We start from the raw sequence: 22635 nt of genomic DNA, 5'->3' as shown, positions 1-22635 counted from the left end.
AAGGCGTTAAAACACCTCTCCTGTGTAACCATGTAACTGTGTAACTTAAAACGCATCAAGAAATGAGTTTTTGTTTTCAAGAAGGTACAAAGTAACACACATCAATTACAAAAGACCTCATGTTTGACCACATTTCCAAACACCGAGAAGAGAATTGGAAAATGCGACGAAAATATCTTCTCCATCGAAGCTTAAGCTCAGGAGAAAATGAACACCTTCACGGCCATGATTTCCTTTAATTAAACTTGATGAATTATAAATGAGTTGGAGAAGCCATTTTTATGAGGAGAGATTGTGACCATTTATCCACTGAGGCTAGCGGTCCTTCCTTAGGAAAAGGGTGCATCTGATCACGTGAGTCGCGTCCTCTTGGAACGTTTTACATTCGGCCAGCTTTTAGACCAGGTCAAATATTTAAGAAGCGTAAGGACCGACCAACGACCAACCGAGCCCAAGGAATCGTATACAAAGTAACCACGCGTTCAATTCGTTAACTGGTATTTTGTGCTCCAATAGTTTCAAAAGCTGGTGTTGAATTATATCACCACGTGTGTGAGGGTCTTCTCTGCGGGTTAACACAGCTTGTGGAATTCCACGTCTAACGCTAAGATCTTATTTTGCATCCAAGCTAGGCGCAGATCATTCATTCTTCCTTCAAACTACCACAGCAAAGAACATACAAGCATCTAAACGGCAGCTCTTTGAAGGTAATATATTTTTTAGCTTAGATTGTTTTGGACATTATAAATTTGTAAGACCCTTGACGGTATAGTGATTTGTAATTATTATTGCTATCAACAACCTTGTTTTCTTTATTTCTTCGTTTTTGCTTTTTAAGTGTCTTTTCTTCAAACAACTACCGCATGAAAGTGATTTCCAGACGTAAAGAAAGAACGACAATTATGTGTACAATCATGTTTTTTCAAGACGAAAGATGATTTTAGTTTTGTAACAAATCTTTACTGAAAATAAATTAAAGTATTAAATGTATGTTATTGAACAACCTGTGTCTCACAGTAAGGGGCTTGCATTAAACGTAACTAAAAATGCACACTACACTAGGGGAATTTGAAAACGGAGTTATTACTCTGAAAACGTATTAAATGTTTTCCGTCCACATTAAGCCGGAGGAATTTAAAAACGCAACAATAACCGGTCATTTTGGATTTTTGTCAGGGAAATCACATGATTATCATGACCCATCAAATTTCGAAAAGATCTGTTTTCAACATATGTTTTCCGTCCACAGGAAAACGAAAAGCCGGCGTTTTCAAATTCCTCCGGTTTTGAAAAGCGTTTTTGAAAAGGGTCTGTTTTCGCGAGGGATTGGAGTGGAGGCCTAACCATAGAAATAAAGCTGCGTTTTCAAATTTCTCCGGCGTAATGTAGACAGGACCTTAGTTAAAATTTTTATTTCACCCATTTTAAATTTCACTCACTCAGGAAACTGAAGATGGCTTTCAAGTATACCTGTGCCGGTTTGCTGTTGTACGTGACATTTCTATCAGCCCAAGGGAAACACCACAAACATGACAAAAGCAAACCTCAGAAAGCCGGTAATGTCATTTTTCACAGATAATAATGTGATTTGCCTGACCGAGTTTTCCTCAAACACAAAACCAAAATGAACAGTGATTATTACGTTTTTAAGTTCCTCCGGCGTAGTGTGGACGGAAAACATTTGATGCGTTTTCAGAGTGAAAACTCCGTTATCAAATTCCTTCGGCGTACGGTGGACGGGACCTTAATCTTAGTGCTTTTACTATTTATTACCTCATTGAAGACAATATGTACCAACAAATGATTGCTAAAGAAGATGCAGTGGCTTACAGAATCAATGGGACAGTACGCGTGGTGTACGGTGGGAAGGCTGGGTGTAATACCGTCGACAGTACAACGGCTTTCTTGTATTCTGATTGCTGTATTTTCTATGGCATGGTAATATATAGATTTAGGCAAGCCTAAAAGCGGAGCTCCTGAGCTGGGTTGTTAAAAGTCCGGTTAAGATAACCCAGGTTAAGCGAGAATTTTGATTTTAGTTTTGTATCTTTTGTATATTGTTTGGCCTTCTGTTTGGAGTTTGAATAATCTGAAAATACACAAAACAAAACATTTGTATACAACAAATAGTTATCCTTCTGTTAACTTTTAATCCTGGGTTAGCGTTAACCGGTTTCCGAACAACCCGGCCCCCGTTTGCAACAAGTTAACCTAACACGAGCCCGCGATCCAATAGAAAACCAGCTCTTGGTCAGCGGTCAACTTCAAAAAAACACGTTACCTCGACAAGCTCAAAACTTGAGCTCGCGATATGGTCACGTGATACCGGTCAGCGGATACCTTGTTTTGACAGGTGTCAATTGACCATAACATGGATGTCCAATATCAAAGAAGGAGGCTATAAATCAAGGCTGCATGTCCCTGTTAACCTTTTAGCAGGACTATGGCCGCCATGTTGCGCGACTCCGTCGCCGTCGTCGCCGTCGTGCGTACGCGCCCACGAGCAATACCGCTAGCCATGATAACCATGAGAAAATCCATTTGTGGCTTTTCTTGTCTTTCCTATATGAATCTGGGGCTCCGCTATAAAACGTTGTTTATCATCATGAAACTACTTGTAAATGTTTATACTATCCCTATGCGTATTCATTTCAGATGAAGTTTTGCCGAAAGTGCACGACACCATTAAATTCAAGGGGAACGACTACAACTGTGATCATTTCCACACCACAAATAATTTTGGCACATGGTGCGGTTGCCCGTTTCTAGCTTGCACTGGAGGCCAGGACTGCTATGGCACATATCATTGTTTTATTAAGAATAAAAATTACGATTACCGCGACATGAAGGATGAAGACTGCGACTGCCATGATCATAGAAAATAATGCATCTCCTGAAACTAATTAACGAAAACGAAGTAGACACCGCTTGCGAAAAGCATGGTTCATTAAGTATCCTTCGTGACATTGTAAGTGTTAAGTATGATACTGTTGTTAGTTTCGTTATCCGTAAAATAAAAAGAAAAGAAAAAATTCCTTGGTGAGATGTTATCTTATATGGCCACGAAACGATTACCAAAGACCTCAGTTTCAGGTCCTGACCCAGCTGGAGTCACTGTCAAACGACGGTCTCAACGGGGTTAACAGTTAGCCGTCAAACGGGCCAAAAATTTAGCGGTTAGGCGTGAAAATCGGAAAAGTTTACCCTTTAGCCGTAAAACGGGCCTTTTCTGATAATAAATTAAAAGAATAGTTCAGCAAGTTTTCCTCGAGCCTATTTGCTGTATTTTTGCGGCCGGGGAATATCGACGAATGGTGTGCATGAATAACTCATAAAATTGGACCGAAGTAACTTGGTCTGTGTACGTTTCAGAAAATTATTTCAACCAGCATCGGACGTGCAAGCAAATTCAACCTCCCCATCGTGGCACAAGAGGAAGGGATGCACTTGGGACCCTCACTCAGGTTTCGTTCTTATAAGCTGGAGTTGAATCCTCTCATTATATGAACCTGTCGGTTCAGCGGGTTGACACAGCTTGAGGCAAATAACTCGTCCCCACGTCCATGATATAAACATAGAGATGGACTTTCATTATCTATACTGTGTGGGGAACTATCATTCATTCTACGTTCGAACTATTGCAGTCAAGAGCTTCACGCTTTAGTATGTGAAAAGCGAGATTTTTTGTGATAAGACTTTTAATTTTCGATGTTTTCAAGGTGTAAGACCCAGGCTCTGCTTGACGTGATTTGGAAGTTGTATTTCTTTTTTGTTGTTGTTGGTTTTTTTTACGCCGATACTGAACCATATCATGGAATCATTCAATTTGCACTCAATTACTCGTCTTACTGGCCATGTTATCGATTCATTGACATTTTTAAATGCTGGACGGTTTTAATTTCTTTATCACTCTCGACTGAGGTCAGGAAATCGCTTGGCGCCAACCGGGAATCACCCTCAGCAGTTAGCGAAATAATCATAGTTTTATGAATCGTCCACGGGGGACGAATATAAAACAAATATTTACTGTCAGCCACTAAATTCTGATTCTGAATTTGCCGTTAACTTTAAAGTGGTTAGACTTTCATGATAAAAATACGATGAACCACACCGGTTGTCATTTCCTGGTTTCCCGATTGCGTGTGAAACTACCCAAGTTTCCTGGGGAATATTACCCAAAATTTTGTAGCCTGTTTTTAAAAACCGTTACATCCCTATTTCAAACCAAAATATCTTATTTGCGATAACCTATTTCAGACCTGACCCACACAATAGATACTCTTTTTCAGACCTCTGCAATTGGTGGTGCACTTTAGTTATAAATGATCTTTAACCTTGATGATCACAATAAATCGAAAACGTTTGGTTTTATAGCGGTTATCACTTGAGTTTAGAAAAATAATTGGTTTTGCACTTTCAACGCTAGGCGATCTCGGGCCAATTTTAAAGCCAATCAGAAGTTAAACCAAAACCAATCGTGACTCGCTTGCACACGTTTTCCCGCGCTTCGCGTCAGCTACATGTCATTACTTCGAGTTTTGATTGATTCATTGTATTGTCTGTGTCCTTTGTGATTGGCTAGAGAAATTACTTTGATTTTGTTTTTACGACGCTCAATTAAAAAACCGCTCTTTAATTTTTAGCTTTTAGTCTTGTTTATATATCAAATGACTTTTACTTAGCTAACCAGGAATGGTTGCTTGCCCTGACGGCTTTTCTTCCTTCTGTGTTTTTTTCTTTTTTTACCCAAAATAAAAATCGCACGACACTGATATGTACATGCGATTGATCATAATGACCATACTGCCCGCAGTATCCATCACACTGGATCTTGCCGTCTCGGAACGCGGCTGGGCTGATGTAAGAGGAACTGGGCTCAATATCCTCGGGGCACGCATACGGCTCTGTGGCCCGTTTCTTGAAAGCCCCGGAAACTTTTCGGGCCCGTAAAGCCATTCTTAGTTCATCTGTATCTAAAAACGGAGAAGTGTATACGCCTGAAACTTCTTGTATGAAGGGAACCTATGTCCATGTTAAGAAAATGTGAATGAAACAGCGCTGTAATCGTAGGGTTCGAGATTTTGCTATGGCTTTCCGGGCCCGAGAAGTTTCCGGGGCTTTCGAGAAACGGACCCCTGGGAACTAGTAAATCCGGCTAGACAAGTTCCGCTAGCCTTCAGAGCAGAGGAACATAATAAGCATGCGCGAGTTTTGTCTCCAAGTTTAAAAACATGGCCCAAATTTCATCGATCATGTGAACAAAAAACAATTTTGAACTTTAATATGTCTTGCCAATTTTCCCGGTAAGTAGCAACACTTTCTTATCACTAATGGAAAACTGGTGCAATGAATCAATTCTTTCGGATAAAATATAATTAATTGACAATAAGAAGGTCTCCGAAGCCCTTATTTCCCCACAGTATACAAGAAATTGTCTTCGGTGCGAAGACACATTTTTTCCACAAACCCTCTTTATATATTCTATGCCTATAGGTACACCGCTAAGCCTTTTAAGGTGTTAAAACGCTTCTCGTGTGTGACCATGTAACTATGTAACTTAAAACGCATCAAGAAATCAGTTTTTGTTTTCAAGAAGGTATAAAGTAACAGATATCAATTACAAAAGACCTCATGTTTGACCACATCTCCAAACACCGAGAAGAGAATTGAAAAATGCGACGCGCAGTGGTCAAACACTGTCTTGAGTGTTTAGTATATCTTCTCCATCGAAACTAAAGCTAAGGAGAAATGGAGAGTTAAAATCGTAAAAAATCTATGCTAATTAAGATGAGATATCAAAACATCGTCACGGTCATGATTTCCTTTGATTAAACTTGATGAATTATAAATGAGTTTGAGAAGTCATTTTTATAAAGAGAGATTGTGACCATTTTTCCACTGGGGTTAGCGATCCTTCCTTAGGAAAAGGGTGCATCTGATCACGTGAGTCGCGTCCTCTCGGAACGTTTTACATTCGGCCAGCTTTTAGACCAGGTCAAATATTTAAGAAGCGCAAGGACCGACCAACGATCGACCGAGTCCAGGGAATCGTATACAAAGTAACCACGCGTTTAATTCCTTAACTGGTATTTTGTGCTCCAATAGTTCCAAAAGCTGGTGTTGAATTATATCACCACGTGTTTGAGAGTCTTCTCTGCGGGTTAACACAGCTTGTGGAATTCCACGTCTAACGCGAAGATCTTATATTTTTATCCAAGCTATGTACACATCATTCATTCTTCGTTCAGACCATCATAGAGAAGAACATCATACAAACATCTAAACGTATTTCTTTGAAGGTAAGTTTTTTTTGATTTAGATTTTTTGACAATATAAATTTGTAAGACCCTTGACGGTATAGCAATTTGACCAGTATTGTAATTATTATTGCCATCAAACAACCTTGTTTCCTCTATTGCTTTGCTTTTGCTTTTTTTTTACTTTTCTTTTCAAACAGCTGCCGTATAAAAATGATTTCCAGACGAAAACAAAGAGCGACAATTATTTGTGCAATCATTTTGCACAATCAAGTCCAAAGATGATTTTAGTTTTGCAACAAAACTTCACTGAAAATAAATTAAAGTATTAAATGTATGTTATTGAACAGCCCGCTTGTATTAAATTAAGCTAAAAATTTGACTTAAAGCGATGAATCTGAAGCTGAATCTGAATCTGCATTTACTCTCAGCTTATCAAATCAATGCCGTATTGGATTTTCACACTATTTCCAAAATAAGGCCCTGTGTACACTGCACCGGAGGAATTTGAAAGCAGAGTTATTACTCTGAAAACGTATCAAATGTTTTCCCGTCAACACTAAGCCGGAGGAATATAGAAACGCAACAATAACCGGTCATTTTGGATTTTTGTTTGAAGAAAACTCAGTCAGGGAAATCACATGATTATCATGACGCCAACGTTTTTCAAATTTTTTTCCAGATGTCTACACGAAAACGAAAAGCTAGCGTTTTCAAATTCCTCCGGTTTGAAGAGCGTTTTCGAAAAGCTCCGTTTTCGTGACGGGTAAGTGTGGACGGTAGGCCTAGCCGTAGAAATAAACGAGCTGCGTTTACAAAGCTCTCTGGCTTACTGTACAGTGTGGGGCCCAGTTCTCGGCCACTTTTTGTTCAGCGTTTATTTTTCGCGTCACAAATGAATCTGGATAAAAAGCAATTGTTTCCAAAGGTAGCTTGATTCCTTGTCTTCCGTTCTGCCGAGTTTTGTTTCATCCTGCCGAGTTTTTCTGTGACCGCATCCAGGTGACGCGAAGGTAGGTGAATTTGGTTTCCCCGAAAACGTATTTGTTTACGGCTACTCGAATAACATGGTTTAATTCAAGTTTATATTTTGTCCGTCTAGAAAGCCCAAATGAGCCAATTCTTGGCATAAAGAACGTAGAGTGATAAAGCTATCTGTTAAATATAAACTTTTCCTGGCGTGTTTAGTTCTTTGACCTAAATTCACTCCTCAATATTTCCTTAGTACTTTTGCGTATTTGCCTATTCTCGGCCACCCTGCTCGCCTTCAACACTAAAAGCGCTCATAGTTTTGTGCGGAGTATTCGTGTCAAGTCAGTTGCAAAAATAAAGCTGTAATGGGGTGGCATGCTGAAAACTATGAGCTGTGACTTAACCCCGTTTTAAATACCCAACTCCTTTTAGCCTCGCTTGACTGCACTTAAGAGAAAAACTAGGTGTGCAAAAAACTTCCTTTTCTAAAATGAAACAAAGCTCTTTAAGGATAATTTGTGATCGAAATATCAAAACACAAGCCTTATAATTGATTTAAAAACAAAAAATGGTAATAAAGCGTTGTTCATTCTGAGGAATCGCATGCACTCTTTTGTGGCCGAGAACTGGGCCCGCTGGCTGATAACTGGGTCCACGAACGACGCCTCCATTTTCGTTATTACTCGGGAGAAAACAGCGTTGAGCAGTCGATAGCTCTACATGTGTAAACTGAATGCTGAAGCTAGTTATGCGTGAAATTTTAACTCCTTACGGCTATTCCAAGGTGAGAAATACAAGTTTACGTTTTTTGTGGCCGAGAACTGGGCCCCATGCTGTACTAGGCATGGTCTTAGTTCAAGTTTTCTTTTCACTTTGTAAATTTCACTCACTCAGGAAACTGGAGATGGTTTTCAAGTACACCTGTGTCGTTTGGCTGTTGCACGTCACATTTCTATCAGCTCATGGGAAACACATCAAACGAAATAAAAGCAAACCTCAGAAAGCCGGTAATGGTTCGCTTTGTTGTCTATGTGAACCAAATTAGGGTTTTTACTGATAATTTCATTTAAGATAATGATTTTTTTCTTTCTAAGAAATAATTTTACATGACCATATCACGCCTTGTCCCCCCAATAAAAGTTGTGTTCAAATAAACACTAACTTTAATTTACAATTTCAATTATAGACACTCCTTTGCTCGTAATCGACAAAATAAAGCGTATTAATCGCTTGAACAGATGGTAAAAGAATATGACCATGGAAAGTTAGGGAAGGTAGGCGTGCGGGCCGGGGATGGGGCGGGGGGGGGGGGGGGGTGCAGCTCCCTCAGTTTCAGAAATTTTTGAAATTTTTCAGGCAAAACGCTGACGATTCTGGCAAAATTACTCGGGAGAAAACATTGTAAGAGGCAGTGAAGGCCAGGCTTGTAGGCTACTTTCTCTGACGTTTGCCTTGTCAAAACGGAGTTGAGGTCATGGCAAATGATGTAAGGATCAAGTATTCTGTTTTGGAAAAGCTTATTATCGTTTAAATGTGTATCGTGGAAATCCGCGATATGGATATTTTTTCCATCAACAAAACAACGACGAAAGAATCAAAGCAAACGAAGACCGAGACTTTTTTGTGGTGTCTCTGAAAAGAGCCATTTTGAATGACTCCACAAAGAGCCGTTTTAAAATTTTTTATTATCATGAAGAGTCATTTTGAATGACTCCACTCCACAAAGAGCCGTTTTAAAATTTTTTTATGATCATGAACTTTTCGCCGTACAAGGAAAAATTAAGTGTTTCTTTCCTGAGTTTCTGATTTTACTAAGCTTTCGATCAAGGTATGTAAAATAGGGTATGCAAGGTTTCAAGATAACTATCTTTGGAATGATAACATTTTCATTAGACGTGAGAATTGTGAACGTTTTTTGTTTGTACTGCGATTTGAGTGCGTTTGAGTAACAGTCACGCTTTCGAGCATTGTGTAACTTTTTCGGGCAATAAGTTCACCGCCCCTCCCCCCCTCCTCGTACGGTGCCCGTACACCTATGAACACTTTGTTTTTAATGTGTATTACAATAAAAAGTTGTTCATCTCGAAACTAATTGTCTCATCCACTCTTGTTCATATTAATTTCAGATGAGGTTTTGCCAAAAGTTCACGACACCATTCAATTCGATGGCAATGTCTACAACTGTCAATACTTCCACACCAAAAATAATTATGGCACATGGTGTAACTGCCCTTTCTTAGCTTGCACGGGAGGCCAGGACTGTTCAGGCACATATCATTGTTCTATTACGAATAACAATTACGATTACACTAACATGAAGGATGAAGACTGTGATTGCCGTCCTCAAAAAAAGTAATGCATCGCATGTAATTTATCAGCGGTAAACGAAGTGAATATCGCTCGCGAACAAAAGAGTCTTTAAGTGAAATTGTATGTGGTGTTAAGTGTTGCACTGTTCTTAGTGTTAGTATTTCCCATAAATCAGCTAAAAAAGAAAAAAAATCCTTGGTAAGATATTAAAAATACTTCCACGAAAAATTGTATTAATTGTGGTGTATAGATTGCATAATTATTTCTTCGTAATTAAATGTTTACAAAAGACCTGTTTCAGGTCGTCCCATGGAGTTACACTTAATCGTAAGTCACCATCACAGAGCCACTCTTTGTGCTCAATTTATAGCGGTGCTCCTGCGCGCCGAAGGCCAACGAGCGGAGTCCCATACCTCAGAAAATTAAGTTTGCTCACAAGCGTTCTTTCGCTTCCTCTCGCCACGCTCGACCTTTAGGCTTGGCTAAATATATATATCAACTATAAAAGAGGTCGCGAACCACGAGTGAAATCCCCGCCAAACCCCCGCTCAGCCCCCGCATTGTATAGCGAAGCCGTGAAAAAAAAAGATGAATTCCCCTACTACCGGGGAACCTAAATCGAGTGAAAACGGGGTGAACCCCCCCCCCCCCCGTTTTTCCCAGGTATCCCCCAATGAGGGATACCTGCAATGGGAGGGGCTTGATGCAACCTTATTCCCAGGCTTTCTCTCCTTTGCTGTCCTCCGAACTTGGGTTGCCTGTGGTGGACGAGGAGGTCTAGCACTAGGATCATGACCAGCCAAGATGGCGGACGAAATGAAAGAGGACACGAGCATATTGTCCGGGTTATTATCCACTACAGACCAGCTAGAATCACTGGAATCACTTGATGCAGCCTTCACTACAAACACTGGCTCTTTCAGGCAAAGACATGTTTCGGATTCGGTAAGTTTGTTCCCTGTTTTCTGTTGCAGATTGTTGGGGACATAATATTTGATTCAAGCAGTGGGTTAATGTTGCAGTTACTGTAATTATGAAGTGATCACCTATGTTAAAGCGACGAAGGTTATTTAATTTTGCGTATATCGGTAACTTGAAATATTTCGTGATGCCAGACCACTTGTACACTGTAGAATATTAAGATGCAAGAAATCAAAGTTTCGCCATGACCATGCACATGGGTGCAGTCAGAGTGAGGGCACTTCTACAATATTTCAGGATTGAACTGAAAGTTGGAAGTTCTTCTAGCTAACTGTTAATCAATTTCGGAACACTGCACTGCAACGTTGCAGAGTTCCATCAAAAGAACATGCGGTTTGACAGTAAATTATCTACAGTACCTTTGTAAAATCCTGGAAGACTCATATTTCTACATGCAACATTCAAATGTTGATAAACCATAGTAAGTAGAATGCTTGAGTATTATTAACATGCAAGCCAGGGAGGCATGTAAACCAGGATCCCTAACCCCATTAAAAAAGCCAACTACAAGTTAACTAAGCTAACTTAGGCCAACCAGGTTGCTCTTTAGACTAAATGAAATGTTTGTTGGGCAAATAGGAGTTTTATTGGGCCTAACACAGAGGCAAGCCATGCTATGCAAGCAAGTCATCCCTACTGGCTCTAAGGCTAACCACAAGCTAACAAAGGCAATTTTTTTTTGGAGAAAGGGGTTGGGGGGCAGGTGGGGCTATTTGGGCTAACCAGGTTCTGATTTAGGTTAACCATGCTGTTATTTAGTCTAACTGGAATGGCTTGCATGGTAGCTGGCATGACTCCCTGGTTTACACTTTGTGCAGACCTGTTAATAGAGGGGAACGGTTATGAAGACCAGCAGACATCAGAGGAGCAGACAAAGATGCTAAGATTTATGTTGGAAGGTCCATGACTGTGTGCAATCTTTTGTTTTGTGCTCATACACTATGGATGAATTACATAACTAAAACATTTTTGTTGGTTAGTTCCTCGGTCAGTAGTAAACAAGTATTGTGTTTTGTGTATGGTCAGCACCAAAAAACAAAAACATACAACAAAGAACTTTGTCAGGTTTCATAACCATTTTGCTATTATTAGCTATGGATAAACCTGAAGAATTGAAAAACTTTGTTCTGTTGTTTTAGGTTGACATTGAACTTGATCTGCCAGAAGTGGTAAACATGCCATCTTTAGAGAGTATTTTGAATGAGGTACAGTATTCATCTGTTTGTGAATGAAAAATTATAGCTTTTGTTAATATGGTAGTACTATGAGTAATATTCTCTGTATGTTTAAAAACCTTCCAGAAAGATGAAGATATAATTTCGCTAGAAGATGATCCAGATCTTGCCAGTTTGCTTGATGAACAAATGCTGTCCTCTTCGCTTGACCTGGATCCAAGGTGAGTTGTTGATGGTTAAGATCTGATGTCTTTAATATATGTCGAATCTGGCTTACAAGCCTTTGGCTGAAACTGCTTCTTATTGCTGATGCAATCCTATAGATACATACATGTAAGTTTAGTTATGCAATACTTTTGAGTGGTATAATATACCATGGAATATCTGATCAGTCACTTTTCCCAGTATAAACATGAGCATTCAGGCAAGTCTGTATACATGTGCCAAGAATATACAAGTGACAAGTGGGATCTTCCATCGTATACCATGAGACAGCATTGCATTTGAAACTATTTTATACCATGCCATAGAAAATAAAATGGCAAACACAGTCAATGCGACATGTGGTGGGAAGGTTGTGTGGAGTAGATTGGAGAATACAACAGTTTTGTTGTACCCTGATTGGCTGCATTTTCTGTGGCATGGTATAAGAAATAGTATTGAACATGTGACATGAATACATGTAGATACAAGTTCTGTGACATAAGACTGTCCCACCCTCATAAGTCATTTATATAGGGCTTATGGACCACCGATGATGTTGTAAGGAATTTCTTCCAAGGAATAATTCTTCAAAAAAGATCATTATGGTGACTTCAGATTGAATATTGTTTTTGTTTGTAATCTTTCACAGTGCAGGAAAGAAGGGAAAGAAAACTAAGCATGGCTCAGTTCTACGACATGTTGTGTTAAAAAATGTCTCTGCTCAAATGGTCTCTGCATCTGTAAGTAGAGGCTGAATGGTACATTTTCTTAAATTTTGAAAGTTACTTCAATCTGATTAATGTTGTGTTTATAACTTCAATGGTCTTTTAGGGTATTAAAAAGTTAAGTACAAAATTTGTTGCATTTGCTGTAACCATAACTGTAAATAAATCAACATTTGTTACCTGAAGTGTTTTTCAATGAGCAAAATAATGATTAATAATATTCCTTTGTTTTAGGCTAGAGTTGATGCTGGCTTGCCAACAGCCATGGTAAATACATTGAGTATACAATGCATGTACTAGTTACATGTAGCTTGATAGTGATTATCATAGTGTTTTTATTTGCAAAGTTGTAAAACTATAATGCAAGCAATCAAGTCTTTGAGTTCATCAGGAGAGAAAAATTATTTTTGGACCATCCATATACTGTACATAATAATAATCTCTGAAGGAATCTGTATCTTAAAGTTAAATATATATGTCAAACAATTTTATTCAGCTCATCCAGACAGAAATTATTATTTTCAGGGGTTGGGGTGGATGATTAATATGCTAGTACTGTATATTTCGTGAGTTGAGACGATGAATATTTTGTCATTATTATTGTGACTGATGTTTATTTGTTTGTTTGTTTTTGTGGGAGAGGGGGGATGGTAAAGTTGTTTAGATAAGGCTTTGGTTTGAACTGCCTTTCTATTGTTTTTAACTCATGTCCACTCACCTGATAGTTCAATGGAATTATTGAATTAAGAACAAAAGGGAAAATGTAAAATTTTTGAGAGATCAAGAGAGCCTGTTACCCCACCCCCATCCAGCCTGTCCCCCAGTACCCTCCTGGGAGGCACTCATATAAGAGTAACACCATTATTACAGATAGTGTAGTGTATATGTATGTATGGAGCCTTTGACACGTAGAAATACAATTACTGAAATGTGAAGATTCTTTTTTTAGGCAGTGTCGTCTCTTATTTGTATTGGAACATCTCATGGCATTGTGCTAGTTTTTGGTGAGAGAAATATTTATTTAAAAGTAACTGCTGGTATTTAATGTGCATTTTCTGTAAAACTAATGAATAAAGCCAATAAAGGAATTACTTGATTTCTGTACCCATAGTTAAATCACAGACAAGTTACTATAGTAACTGAATGCTTGAACCTTAGTGCCAACCGTTTTCCTACGATGTGGGAAAACGGAATTCGAACTTCCAGTTTCATTTTTTGTTTACCCATGCCATCGGAAAAGGGAATTTGAGATTCCATTTTCATTTTCCATTTTCCTACTACTTTGGAAATGGAATTCAAACTTTTATTTTCGTTTTTCATTTTCCCACAACTTTGGACAGTAGGATTCTATCGTCATTTCCTTTTTTTGTCTTTCATTTATGGAATTTGAACTTCAATTTTCGTTTTTCATGTCTGTGTTTTTGTCACTTTCTTATGTTACCTGAATCGGAAGAATATTGGCACTTCCTGTAGCTAACAATAGACCTGGGAACCACATCTTTGGTGAAGTCTTTGTTCGCCATTTTCTTATTGAGGAAAACAATAGTTATGAAGACCTTCTCAAGGTAATCACAAACCATTACCCTAATTTAAGGGGCTGCACAGTAGTTTGCGAAGTGTAAAAAGGTTTTTCAGTTGTCATGGTATCAAGAAGAGAAGGTCAGTTGCAGATGAAACAGTCAATATCTGGTCAGTGTAAAATGAGGACTGGGAACTGTAGACTGCAGACTTCAGAGTGGGGTAAAATGAAGACTGAGGGTAAAAATGCAGACTGTAGACTTTTTGAGTTATTTTTTTGTAAAAAAAAAAACCTCTTAGGCGGCGCGTCGGGTATGTTATGGACGGGTCAATGGGTGAGTGAGTGAGTGAGTGAGTGAGTGAGTGAGAGATGTATGTATGTCACACCAATCAGATTGGATCTACTATAAACAGCCAATCAAATTTCTTGTTGTAAAGGTAAATGGTATGTGACAAGATTTGATCCCGATAGAGTTCAGGATGGCCATATTTATTCTTCTATGAAAGAGGAGGAAGTATTCATATATTGGGTTTACTTTGACATTTTCTGTGGTTTAGGCTGAGGATTTTAGTTAAATGAACGAGATGAGCCTTGAGGTTTGAAACAGTTCGTGAGTTAGTAGTATGCAAATGCAACGAGATATTTTTATTTTTAGTTACAAAGGTAACTTGATACTTTTGTTTTTCACAAGGAGTAAATTCAATTAGAGGTCACGAATCGTCGCGTCTAGTTCTTAGGACATGTTTTAGAGGGGACGAGACTTTAGATTTGAAACAGTTCTAACGTTCACAATAGTAAGTGCGGGTAACAATTGTTTTGTTCTTGTTGCATGCAAATATAACGAGACATTTTTGTTTTTTAGTTACAAAGTGTAATTTGACATTCTTGTTTTTCATAAGGGAGTAAATTCAATTAGAGCGGACGAATCGTCACCATTCTTTCCCACGAGATGTTTGCTATCTTTAGTAACAAATGGTAACTTAACACTTTTGTTTTTATATGGGAGTAAATTTAATTAGAGCTGACAAGTTATTGTTTCCAGGATATTAAACAAAAAAGAAGGTTTCGTTTCTGGACGGTTTTTCAGCGTCTCTGCAGTAGCAGTTTAATAGTTTTATTTGATGACATTCATTTCAGTCCGATATTTTTAAAGGTAAAAAGTATGAGAACTGTTCAAATGTTCTTTGAAGACTGCGTGGCACCAAGTTAAAGTGCATTTAATTAAATCAGACTTTCAATGTGTCAGAGGTTTTTTTTCTCTTTCTTTCTATTTTCGGTGAAGTTGTGTTGTGTTGTGTTGTGTAAAAAGGTAAACTTACAACTTGTATAAAATGCAAAAAAGTCTCTAAATTAACTTGAGCATTTTTGAGCAAACATTTCTCTTGGGGGTTGGAAGGGTTATGTGATCGGTGAGTGAGGGAGTTATGTATGTGCGCGTGTCACACCCATCACAGTGCGGGTTGTATCAAAGAGCGAATCAAATTGCTTGTTGGAAAATAAGATGGTATCTACATTAATCTGGAGACGTGTCAGATTACTGTAGTTTGTTCAGTCAAACATTTTATGGCTTACTATTAGCTATCTTACCATGACCGATGTAACATCGCAACCAGAAAAACTTGTCAAATTAACCAAATCATTACTGTACCATGAATCTCCAAAACTTCACAGAAAAAAATAACTCTTGCACGCCTTGCGTGCTTATGTTTAACTGAATTGTGTTGCCGTTTCCATCATTGAGAGCTAACTGTAAACAGGCAAACCGTCCGGAGCGATATTTAGGCTAACCTGAGTGATATTCAGGCTAACTGGAGCATTGCAAACTTTCACTGCAATTAGCCTGAATAACGCAGTTTCTGGTTAGAAATCAATAATGGAAATAACACTGTCGATATGTACTTAAAAAGCATGTAGTCTGCAGTCTACATTTTACCCTCAGTCTGCATTTTATCTCCTGTCTCCAGTCTGCAGTCTGTGTTTTACACTGAGTGGTCGATATCGAAGTAGAAGGTTTGATTTTATGTTCCAAATCAATCATGATAAGCCTTTGTACTGAAACTTTTTGGCTTTATAGTGGGACCTAAATAACCATTTAATTCCGTGATTTGTGATAGTATATGCATAATGTCATTTCCTTGCTGATATCGATATCGTGGTAGTCCTATTGAACAGAAGGCTTTTATTAACAGTCAGCTCGATACGGCTTGTAGCAGGCTGAAAAATTCATAATATATTAGTTTTCTATAAATATAGCTGCACAGTTTTTTTATGCTATTTGTTGAAATCAAAATTCCGTATGTACAGTCAGTGACATCATGTACAGTTAGCTATGACACATTTTAAGGATTGTAAGATAGGAAAAAATATATACAAGCCCAAAGAGCACTAGCATCTGCTTAATAGGCTACTGTCTTGAGACAATGCAATTGAGAACATGAAAACGAAAAACGAAAATCGAAGTTCAAATTCCGTTTGTCAATGTTTTATGATAATAGAAGATGAAAAACGGAAATGACAATTGCAATTCTGTTGTACGAAGGCGTGGGAAAACAAAACAAAAAACAAAAAACAAAAAACAAAAAACAAAAAAATAGAAGTTCCAATTTCGTTTTCAAGGTAGTTGGAAAATGAAAAATAAAAATAAAAGTTCAAATTCCCTTTTCCGATGGCGTGGGTAAATGAAAAATGAAACTGGAAGTTCGAATTTCGTTTTCCCATGTCTTAGGAAAATGGTTGGCACTAAGGTACACAAATTCTACTGGTTTATGATGCCAAAACACTTAATGAGTTTAAAAGGTGCATTCGTGGCAAAGATCTAACTAAGTTAACAGAAGCTGGCTGCTAGGGTTGTATCCTCTGCTCAACATGACACTCTTATTAAATCTCATTAGTAAAATAATAGATTTTTTTACATTAGATCAGCTATGGATAGTTACCTTTAGTTTTATCTTTAAAACATTTTAGACTGCATTTTGTATTATTCATATTTTAGTGTAGATATCTTTAGTTAGTCCTCTCAGCTTTGTATTTTGTATTAGTCTGTGTCCCTTTATTAGCATGGGTTTCTCCCAGGCTACATGGTTTGACACTTACTAATTGAAAGTTTTTTTGATTTATTTATTATTTTATTATGAAACTGCAAAAGAGAGAAATTCTGATTTCTTGAACCTCTATTTTTCAAACCTCCCAATAACTCGAGCCAAAAGTGGACTCCTCCTCAGATAAACACTGTACATTTACGCCCAATTTCTCACAGTACCTGATTTTTCAACCCAATTTTCACTCTGGGTGTAGTTGAAAAGGAAGACATTCTTGGTCTAAATTTACAATAATTTATTGGACTTTTAAACAAATATGATTTTTTACACTCCAGGTAAATTAAGACATTTTTGTTGTAATTAATTTGCAGATCCTCAGCAAACACTGAAGCTGGTACTTGGAAATACATCAATTGGTATGATAAAAAAAAGTATTCTGGCCTTATGTTTATTATTATAAAAATGTCTTACGTACTAGCATGTATTTCTGAATCAGTGTTATTAAACACTGATTCAGAAATAGATGCGTAGTACGTAAGACATTTTATTTCTGTACAACAGGTGCCGAGTATGGCGCTGTCACTGCTCTTGGAATCAACATGGAATGTACAAGGCTTCTTTGTGGACATGCAAGGGGCCAGGTGAGTTTTAGAAAATAAAAATTAATCCAGGCCCACTTAATTGGTTGTAATCGATCATCAGAAAACTACTTTTTGTTGATTACTTATATTACTCAGACAAGACTAAGTACCAATTATGATGGATTAGTAGCAATTTCTTTCAAGTACGGAAATATCAATTAGACACCCCAAATTAATTGAGAAAACATTATGGTCATAATCTTGGAAGCAAGCCTGCCCAGTTACATTGTGTATGTAGTATTAAAGTTGCCCGTTTTGTTTTTATCACAGATAACAATGTGGGATTTACAATCAGGTAAATTACTGAGATCAATCACAGATGCTCATCCCATGGGCAGTGCAGTGCTCCATGTCATGGTGAGGAAGGGTGGTGGAAGGTGTTGTTTGTAGCTAGGAATCACAGCTGTGTAGCCTGTGTAGCTTGGCGGTTTTTAAGCAATTTGAGTGCCTGAGCCGCGACAACGAAGCCTGGAAGAATGACAACTGAGAAACCACCTGCACGGATGACTGGCATTTTTTGTTAGTCCAGTACTCTGGTGTATAGGCCATTTCCATTGGATCAGAAGGTTAACCCATGAATCAAAATTTTTGCTAATCTCCTAAGGGACAGCTCCAAGGAACAACATTAATTACAATGCAGATCTTTGGTGTATAAACAGAAAATAATCAAGAAATTGTTGTCGAAAGCGTTATCGCACGTGAATGTTCTTCGCGAATATCACAAAATCGTTAACTGCCAAACATGGGCAAGAAACAGCTGTAAACAATTTGCCTCATGGGAGAGATGTGATAGCTGTTTTCCCAACAGGCTTTGGCTAAAGCATGATTTTTACCATGTTTCACTCTTTGTGCTTACCAGACAAGAATTGTTGTCTTCAAGAACCAGTATTGTTTTTATTTCGCTGTTAAAGAGCATCATCGACGACCAAATTTCAGAAATATTATCGCTGAACTCCACAGTAATGGAATTGCCGTCTGATGTTTTACATGTATGTCCTTTGTCATTTGAGGACTTTGATTGCAGCTTGCTTCACTTTCTGCAGGCTCGAGTTGATGAAATTATGAAGTTCAAAAGCATTTCTTATTAATTTACATACACAGGCGTGGCACACATGATCAGATGATGTGTCTGACCATTCTATTTCTAGACCAATTTCAAATTTCTGACAGAGTGTCATTTTGAAATCCTTCACGCTTAGAGACCTTGAAAAATTTTTGAATGGAAATGTTTAAATGCTCCGAATTTGATCTTGAGTGGACAACAACAAAGTCTACAATTATTGTTTACACTTCTCTTGATTCCTCCCTTGACAGGCTTTGCCCTTCGCCACCATAGAGCAAACATTGCATCGCCATAGCATTGGATGGTTTTGTTTTGATAGACTCCACAGTGTCACAGTGACTTTTCCCTGCCAAGTTGGCTGGAAGTTTCTTATTATGATCTATGCTCTGATTAGCTGTATTAATACGATTCACAAAACCTGTCATCGGGTTGTGAAAATATGTAATAGGGGGCGGCAATAAAAAATGTGGGTAATCCAGGCAGGCGGTTCCCCATGGCTTCGCTGCTAATTTTTACCGCTTCGTCACTTTGTGTGCTCGTGCTCAAATGGCTTAAAAAATTGCTTAAACCACCAAGCTACATGTACATGTACACAGCCTACAGCTGTGCAGCTTTTTGGACAACCATGCTTGAAATGGTTCCTTGTGGTTGGCCTACAGTTTTTTCACATCATCTGATCATTGATATTATAGTACAGAATCCTACTATGTACTTTCTTCATACACAAAATAAATCAGTTTGTTAAATACTACACACTGTAGCCTTGTTGCATGCAATAAAAAGCCCTTAATTTTCATTCACTTTGAAGGCAGTATTATTTTAAGAACAGCTTCATCTGTTATTCTTGGCATTAGAACATCAATACTTAAAAAAATATATATTCCGCTTACAGTTGAGCATAATTATTGTTTACAGTTCACAGATGACCCTACAGTTGCAATCTGCAGTGACAGCGGTGGATCTGTTTTTGTCCTTAGCTTTAAGTAAGAATCAATATTTATAAGTCCTTTTGAAGATATTTTGCTATGTACGTGAACACGTATATGATTTCATCATTCATGTACATTACATAATTTGGTACTCCTGAACAGTTAAATCACAAATTTAACTTTTTAACCCTCTCTTTTGTAAGACATGATCATGCATTCTTAAATAAATAACTAAAGGTACCATTTCTAACATCATTCCTATTAATAATAGCATTAACCTGGCCTTGAAGAATGTCAAAAATTCAGATTGTAAAGCCGCTTAATGCTGGACTCTTTGGCATCACTCATAATTATTATGTGGCTTGTGTTTTTAGCAGATATAATGCACACTCTGATTGGCTAATTCCAGGACATTATTCCCCCGTAATGCCCATGGGCTGATTACAGGCCTGCAAAAGCAAAGCAAAAAGCCATATAATAAGCAACTTGTTAACCTCGAACATTCGGTCTTTCCAGGAAAATCTCAAACCTTGGCCTTCCTGTGTTAACCAAGCAATAGCGAGGTCAATACAGCAAGGTCTTGGTTTGAGATTTTCCCATAAAGACCTCACTCTGGGTTAATAAGTAGTTTATAATATAGTAAAAGGTGTAAATTTGTTACTGACGGCTATACATGTAGTTTTTTTTTCTTTCCTGATTACTCAGCCATGCATTTGGCCAGTGACACCATTATTTTCATGCAATGTAGAATCATTTCATCACTTATTAATCTGTAATGAATTCATTTCATTTTAAACTATTAATACTTTTGACAGGAGGCTCATTGGAATGAGGACATATGAATCAACTTGTCTATTTTCAGGAAGGTAAGAAAGCCCCAAAACTTCCTTTCAGTGCATTTAAATACTTCATTTTTTGAAATGTTATTGCCTCTTAAATAGGTTCTACAGCATAGCTCTTTTAATAACTAATTTTTTTTTTTAAATCTCTCTAAAGCCGTGGTGAAGTGTGCACAATGGCTCCTCTTCACATGCACGATGGAATGAAGGAACATCCTTTGTATGAACAGTCACTGTTGGCATTAGCCACACTCACTAAGGTAAAGGTTCTGTCGTCATTCATATTTTGGGTGTAACAGCCCAGCTGGTTGATTGTTATGTACAGTATAGTCAGAAATCTGGAGGGTATACATGCATACCTCACTATCCCATAGACACAAACCTCAGACAGTCAGGTAATTGGAAAGTTGTTTTTCAGGTAATATATATTAACCTTTGTTGTGACTTTTTAAAAGCAAGGTAAAAATATTTATGAAAAGTAATATTTACAGTGTATTTAATAGTTTACATGTTACTCTCCCTTGAACTGTACAGTACCATTACATACAGTGTACGTAACTTATCACCTCAAGTGTCTTGTTTCTTGTGAGACAGATCTCATTTCTCTCGAAAGGCATTGCATTTCTCTCAATAATCACTGAACCATTTAGCATGGGATACTAAACTCATTCTAATCACGTTGAACAAACCTATTGTATGAACGTGTACATGTATTTTATCAAATGTGTAAATTCATGTAGAATTTTCTGTACATGTACTCATAGTAATGCAGTGCAGGGTTCCTAAATTGTTTACAAAATGTGTAGTGGATTGAGCTTATCCTTCACACTATTATTGAGAAATTTCTGGAATTTTATTATCTCCACAGGTTCTGATTTTAACATTGAAGCCAGAGCTTGAGGTGCTCTTCACTCACACTTTAAAGGTACAGACTGCTGTTCAGTTTAGTTTCAGTTCCTTACATATAGTGTTGATTATTTTGCTGATTGCTGTATTGTTTAATCTTTAGGGTCCTGTGGATTCCTTGCCCCTTTTGTCCTGGCAGTTTGCTATAATACAAGTAGCAGCAGAAAAAGTCATTGATCCAGTGAGTTCACCATTTTTTAGTTGATACTATTGATTATAATATGATGCTAGGTTTAATAATTGCCTACATGTAGCATTACAGAGTGGATGCAGTGCAATCAGATTGCTAAAGTTGCATGTAAATGTAACTAAGGCCCTGTCCTTGCTATGCTGGAGGGATTTTAAAACAGAGGTTTCACTCTGAAAACACATCACATGTTTTCTGTCCACACTATGCCGGAGGAATTCGAAAACACAGCAATCACTGGTCATTTTGGATTTGTGTTGGAGGAAAACTCGGACAGGGAAATCAAATTATAATCATGAATACATCGTCTTCAAAAAGTTCTGTTTTCAAAATGTTTTCTGTCCACTCAAAAACGAAAAGTCAGCATTTTCAAATTTGAAAAGAGTCTTTTTGAAAAGCTCAGTTTTTGTGAAGGATTAATGTGGAAGGTAGGCCTAACCTTAGAAATAAAGCTGCCTTTTCAAATTCCTCCAGCGTAGTGTGGATGGGGCCTAATAGTCCTTTACATTCACTGCAAGTCAATGATACTGAGATACTAGGGTTAACCTGTACTGTAATGTTGTACCGAAACATCAATAAAAACAAAAAACAACAGCAACAACAACAACAACAACAATGTTCAACAAACACAAACAAAGACAGAAACAAGAACAAGCCAAAAAAAAAAAAAACCCTGGAGAATTTAAACAGTTGTTTGATTGTTTTCAGTAACTTGCTGTAAGAACTCAGTGTTGTAGGGTTGTCACAAAGGTTTAAAGTGGTTGGCTTTACCAGCAGAGTAGCGAGCCGTGATCATGAAGTACAGTGTACAGTGTACATGGTGATTTTTGTTGGCAGATTGTTACACGTACTTTTGACAACCCCAAAAACTGCATGATTATCTGTTTTG

General features: G+C 37.8%; 2 protein-coding genes and 1 long non-coding RNA gene across 4 annotated transcripts in view; all 3 read left to right on the top strand.

The window, feature by feature from the left end:
• Positions 1–582: 582 nt before the first annotated feature.
• On the top strand, positions 583–3032 carry LOC149107181 (uncharacterized). The gene is made up of 3 exons (XM_089297040.1): positions 583–707; positions 1444–1556; positions 2656–3032. Exons 2-3 carry the CDS (start codon positions 1454–1456, stop codon positions 2883–2885), a joined length of 333 nt encoding a protein of 110 aa, XP_089153166.1. The 5' UTR covers positions 583–707; positions 1444–1453; the 3' UTR covers positions 2886–3032.
• Positions 3033–6193: 3161 nt separating this feature from the next.
• LOC149107180 (uncharacterized) lies at positions 6194–9767 on the top strand. The gene is made up of 3 exons (XR_016209552.1): positions 6194–6299; positions 8124–8236; positions 9356–9767. It is a non-coding gene; the product is annotated as an uncharacterized LOC149107180 (long non-coding RNA).
• Positions 9768–10324: 557 nt separating this feature from the next.
• LOC110041946 (vacuolar protein sorting-associated protein 8 homolog) overlaps positions 10325–22635 on the top strand; it is a 49725-nt gene continuing 37414 nt past the window's right edge. For both annotated transcript variants that reach the window (XM_089296445.1, XM_089296446.1), the window contains exons 1-14: positions 10325–10484; positions 11660–11725; positions 11822–11916; positions 12549–12639; positions 12859–12891; positions 13574–13628; positions 17553–17597; positions 17743–17822; positions 18093–18179; positions 19801–19868; positions 20630–20680; positions 20811–20913; positions 21522–21578; positions 21663–21740. In XM_089296445.1, coding sequence (XP_089152571.1) covers positions 10344–10484; positions 11660–11725; positions 11822–11916; positions 12549–12639; positions 12859–12891; positions 13574–13628; positions 17553–17597; positions 17743–17822; positions 18093–18179; positions 19801–19868; positions 20630–20680; positions 20811–20913; positions 21522–21578; positions 21663–21740 — 1050 coding nt within the window. In that variant the 5' untranslated portion in view covers positions 10325–10343. The remainder of the gene's footprint in view (positions 10485–11659; positions 11726–11821; positions 11917–12548; positions 12640–12858; positions 12892–13573; positions 13629–17552; positions 17598–17742; positions 17823–18092; positions 18180–19800; positions 19869–20629; positions 20681–20810; positions 20914–21521; positions 21579–21662; positions 21741–22635) is intronic.

This window comes from Orbicella faveolata, unplaced genomic scaffold, assembly GCF_042242905.1.
Source record: "Orbicella faveolata isolate gen_17 unplaced genomic scaffold, um_ofav_v1 contig_27, whole genome shotgun sequence".
Taxonomy (NCBI): Eukaryota; Metazoa; Cnidaria; class Anthozoa; order Scleractinia; family Merulinidae; genus Orbicella; species Orbicella faveolata.
The sequence above is the reverse complement of the archived record's forward strand: the minus strand, read 5'-3'. Positions and strand labels throughout refer to the sequence as shown.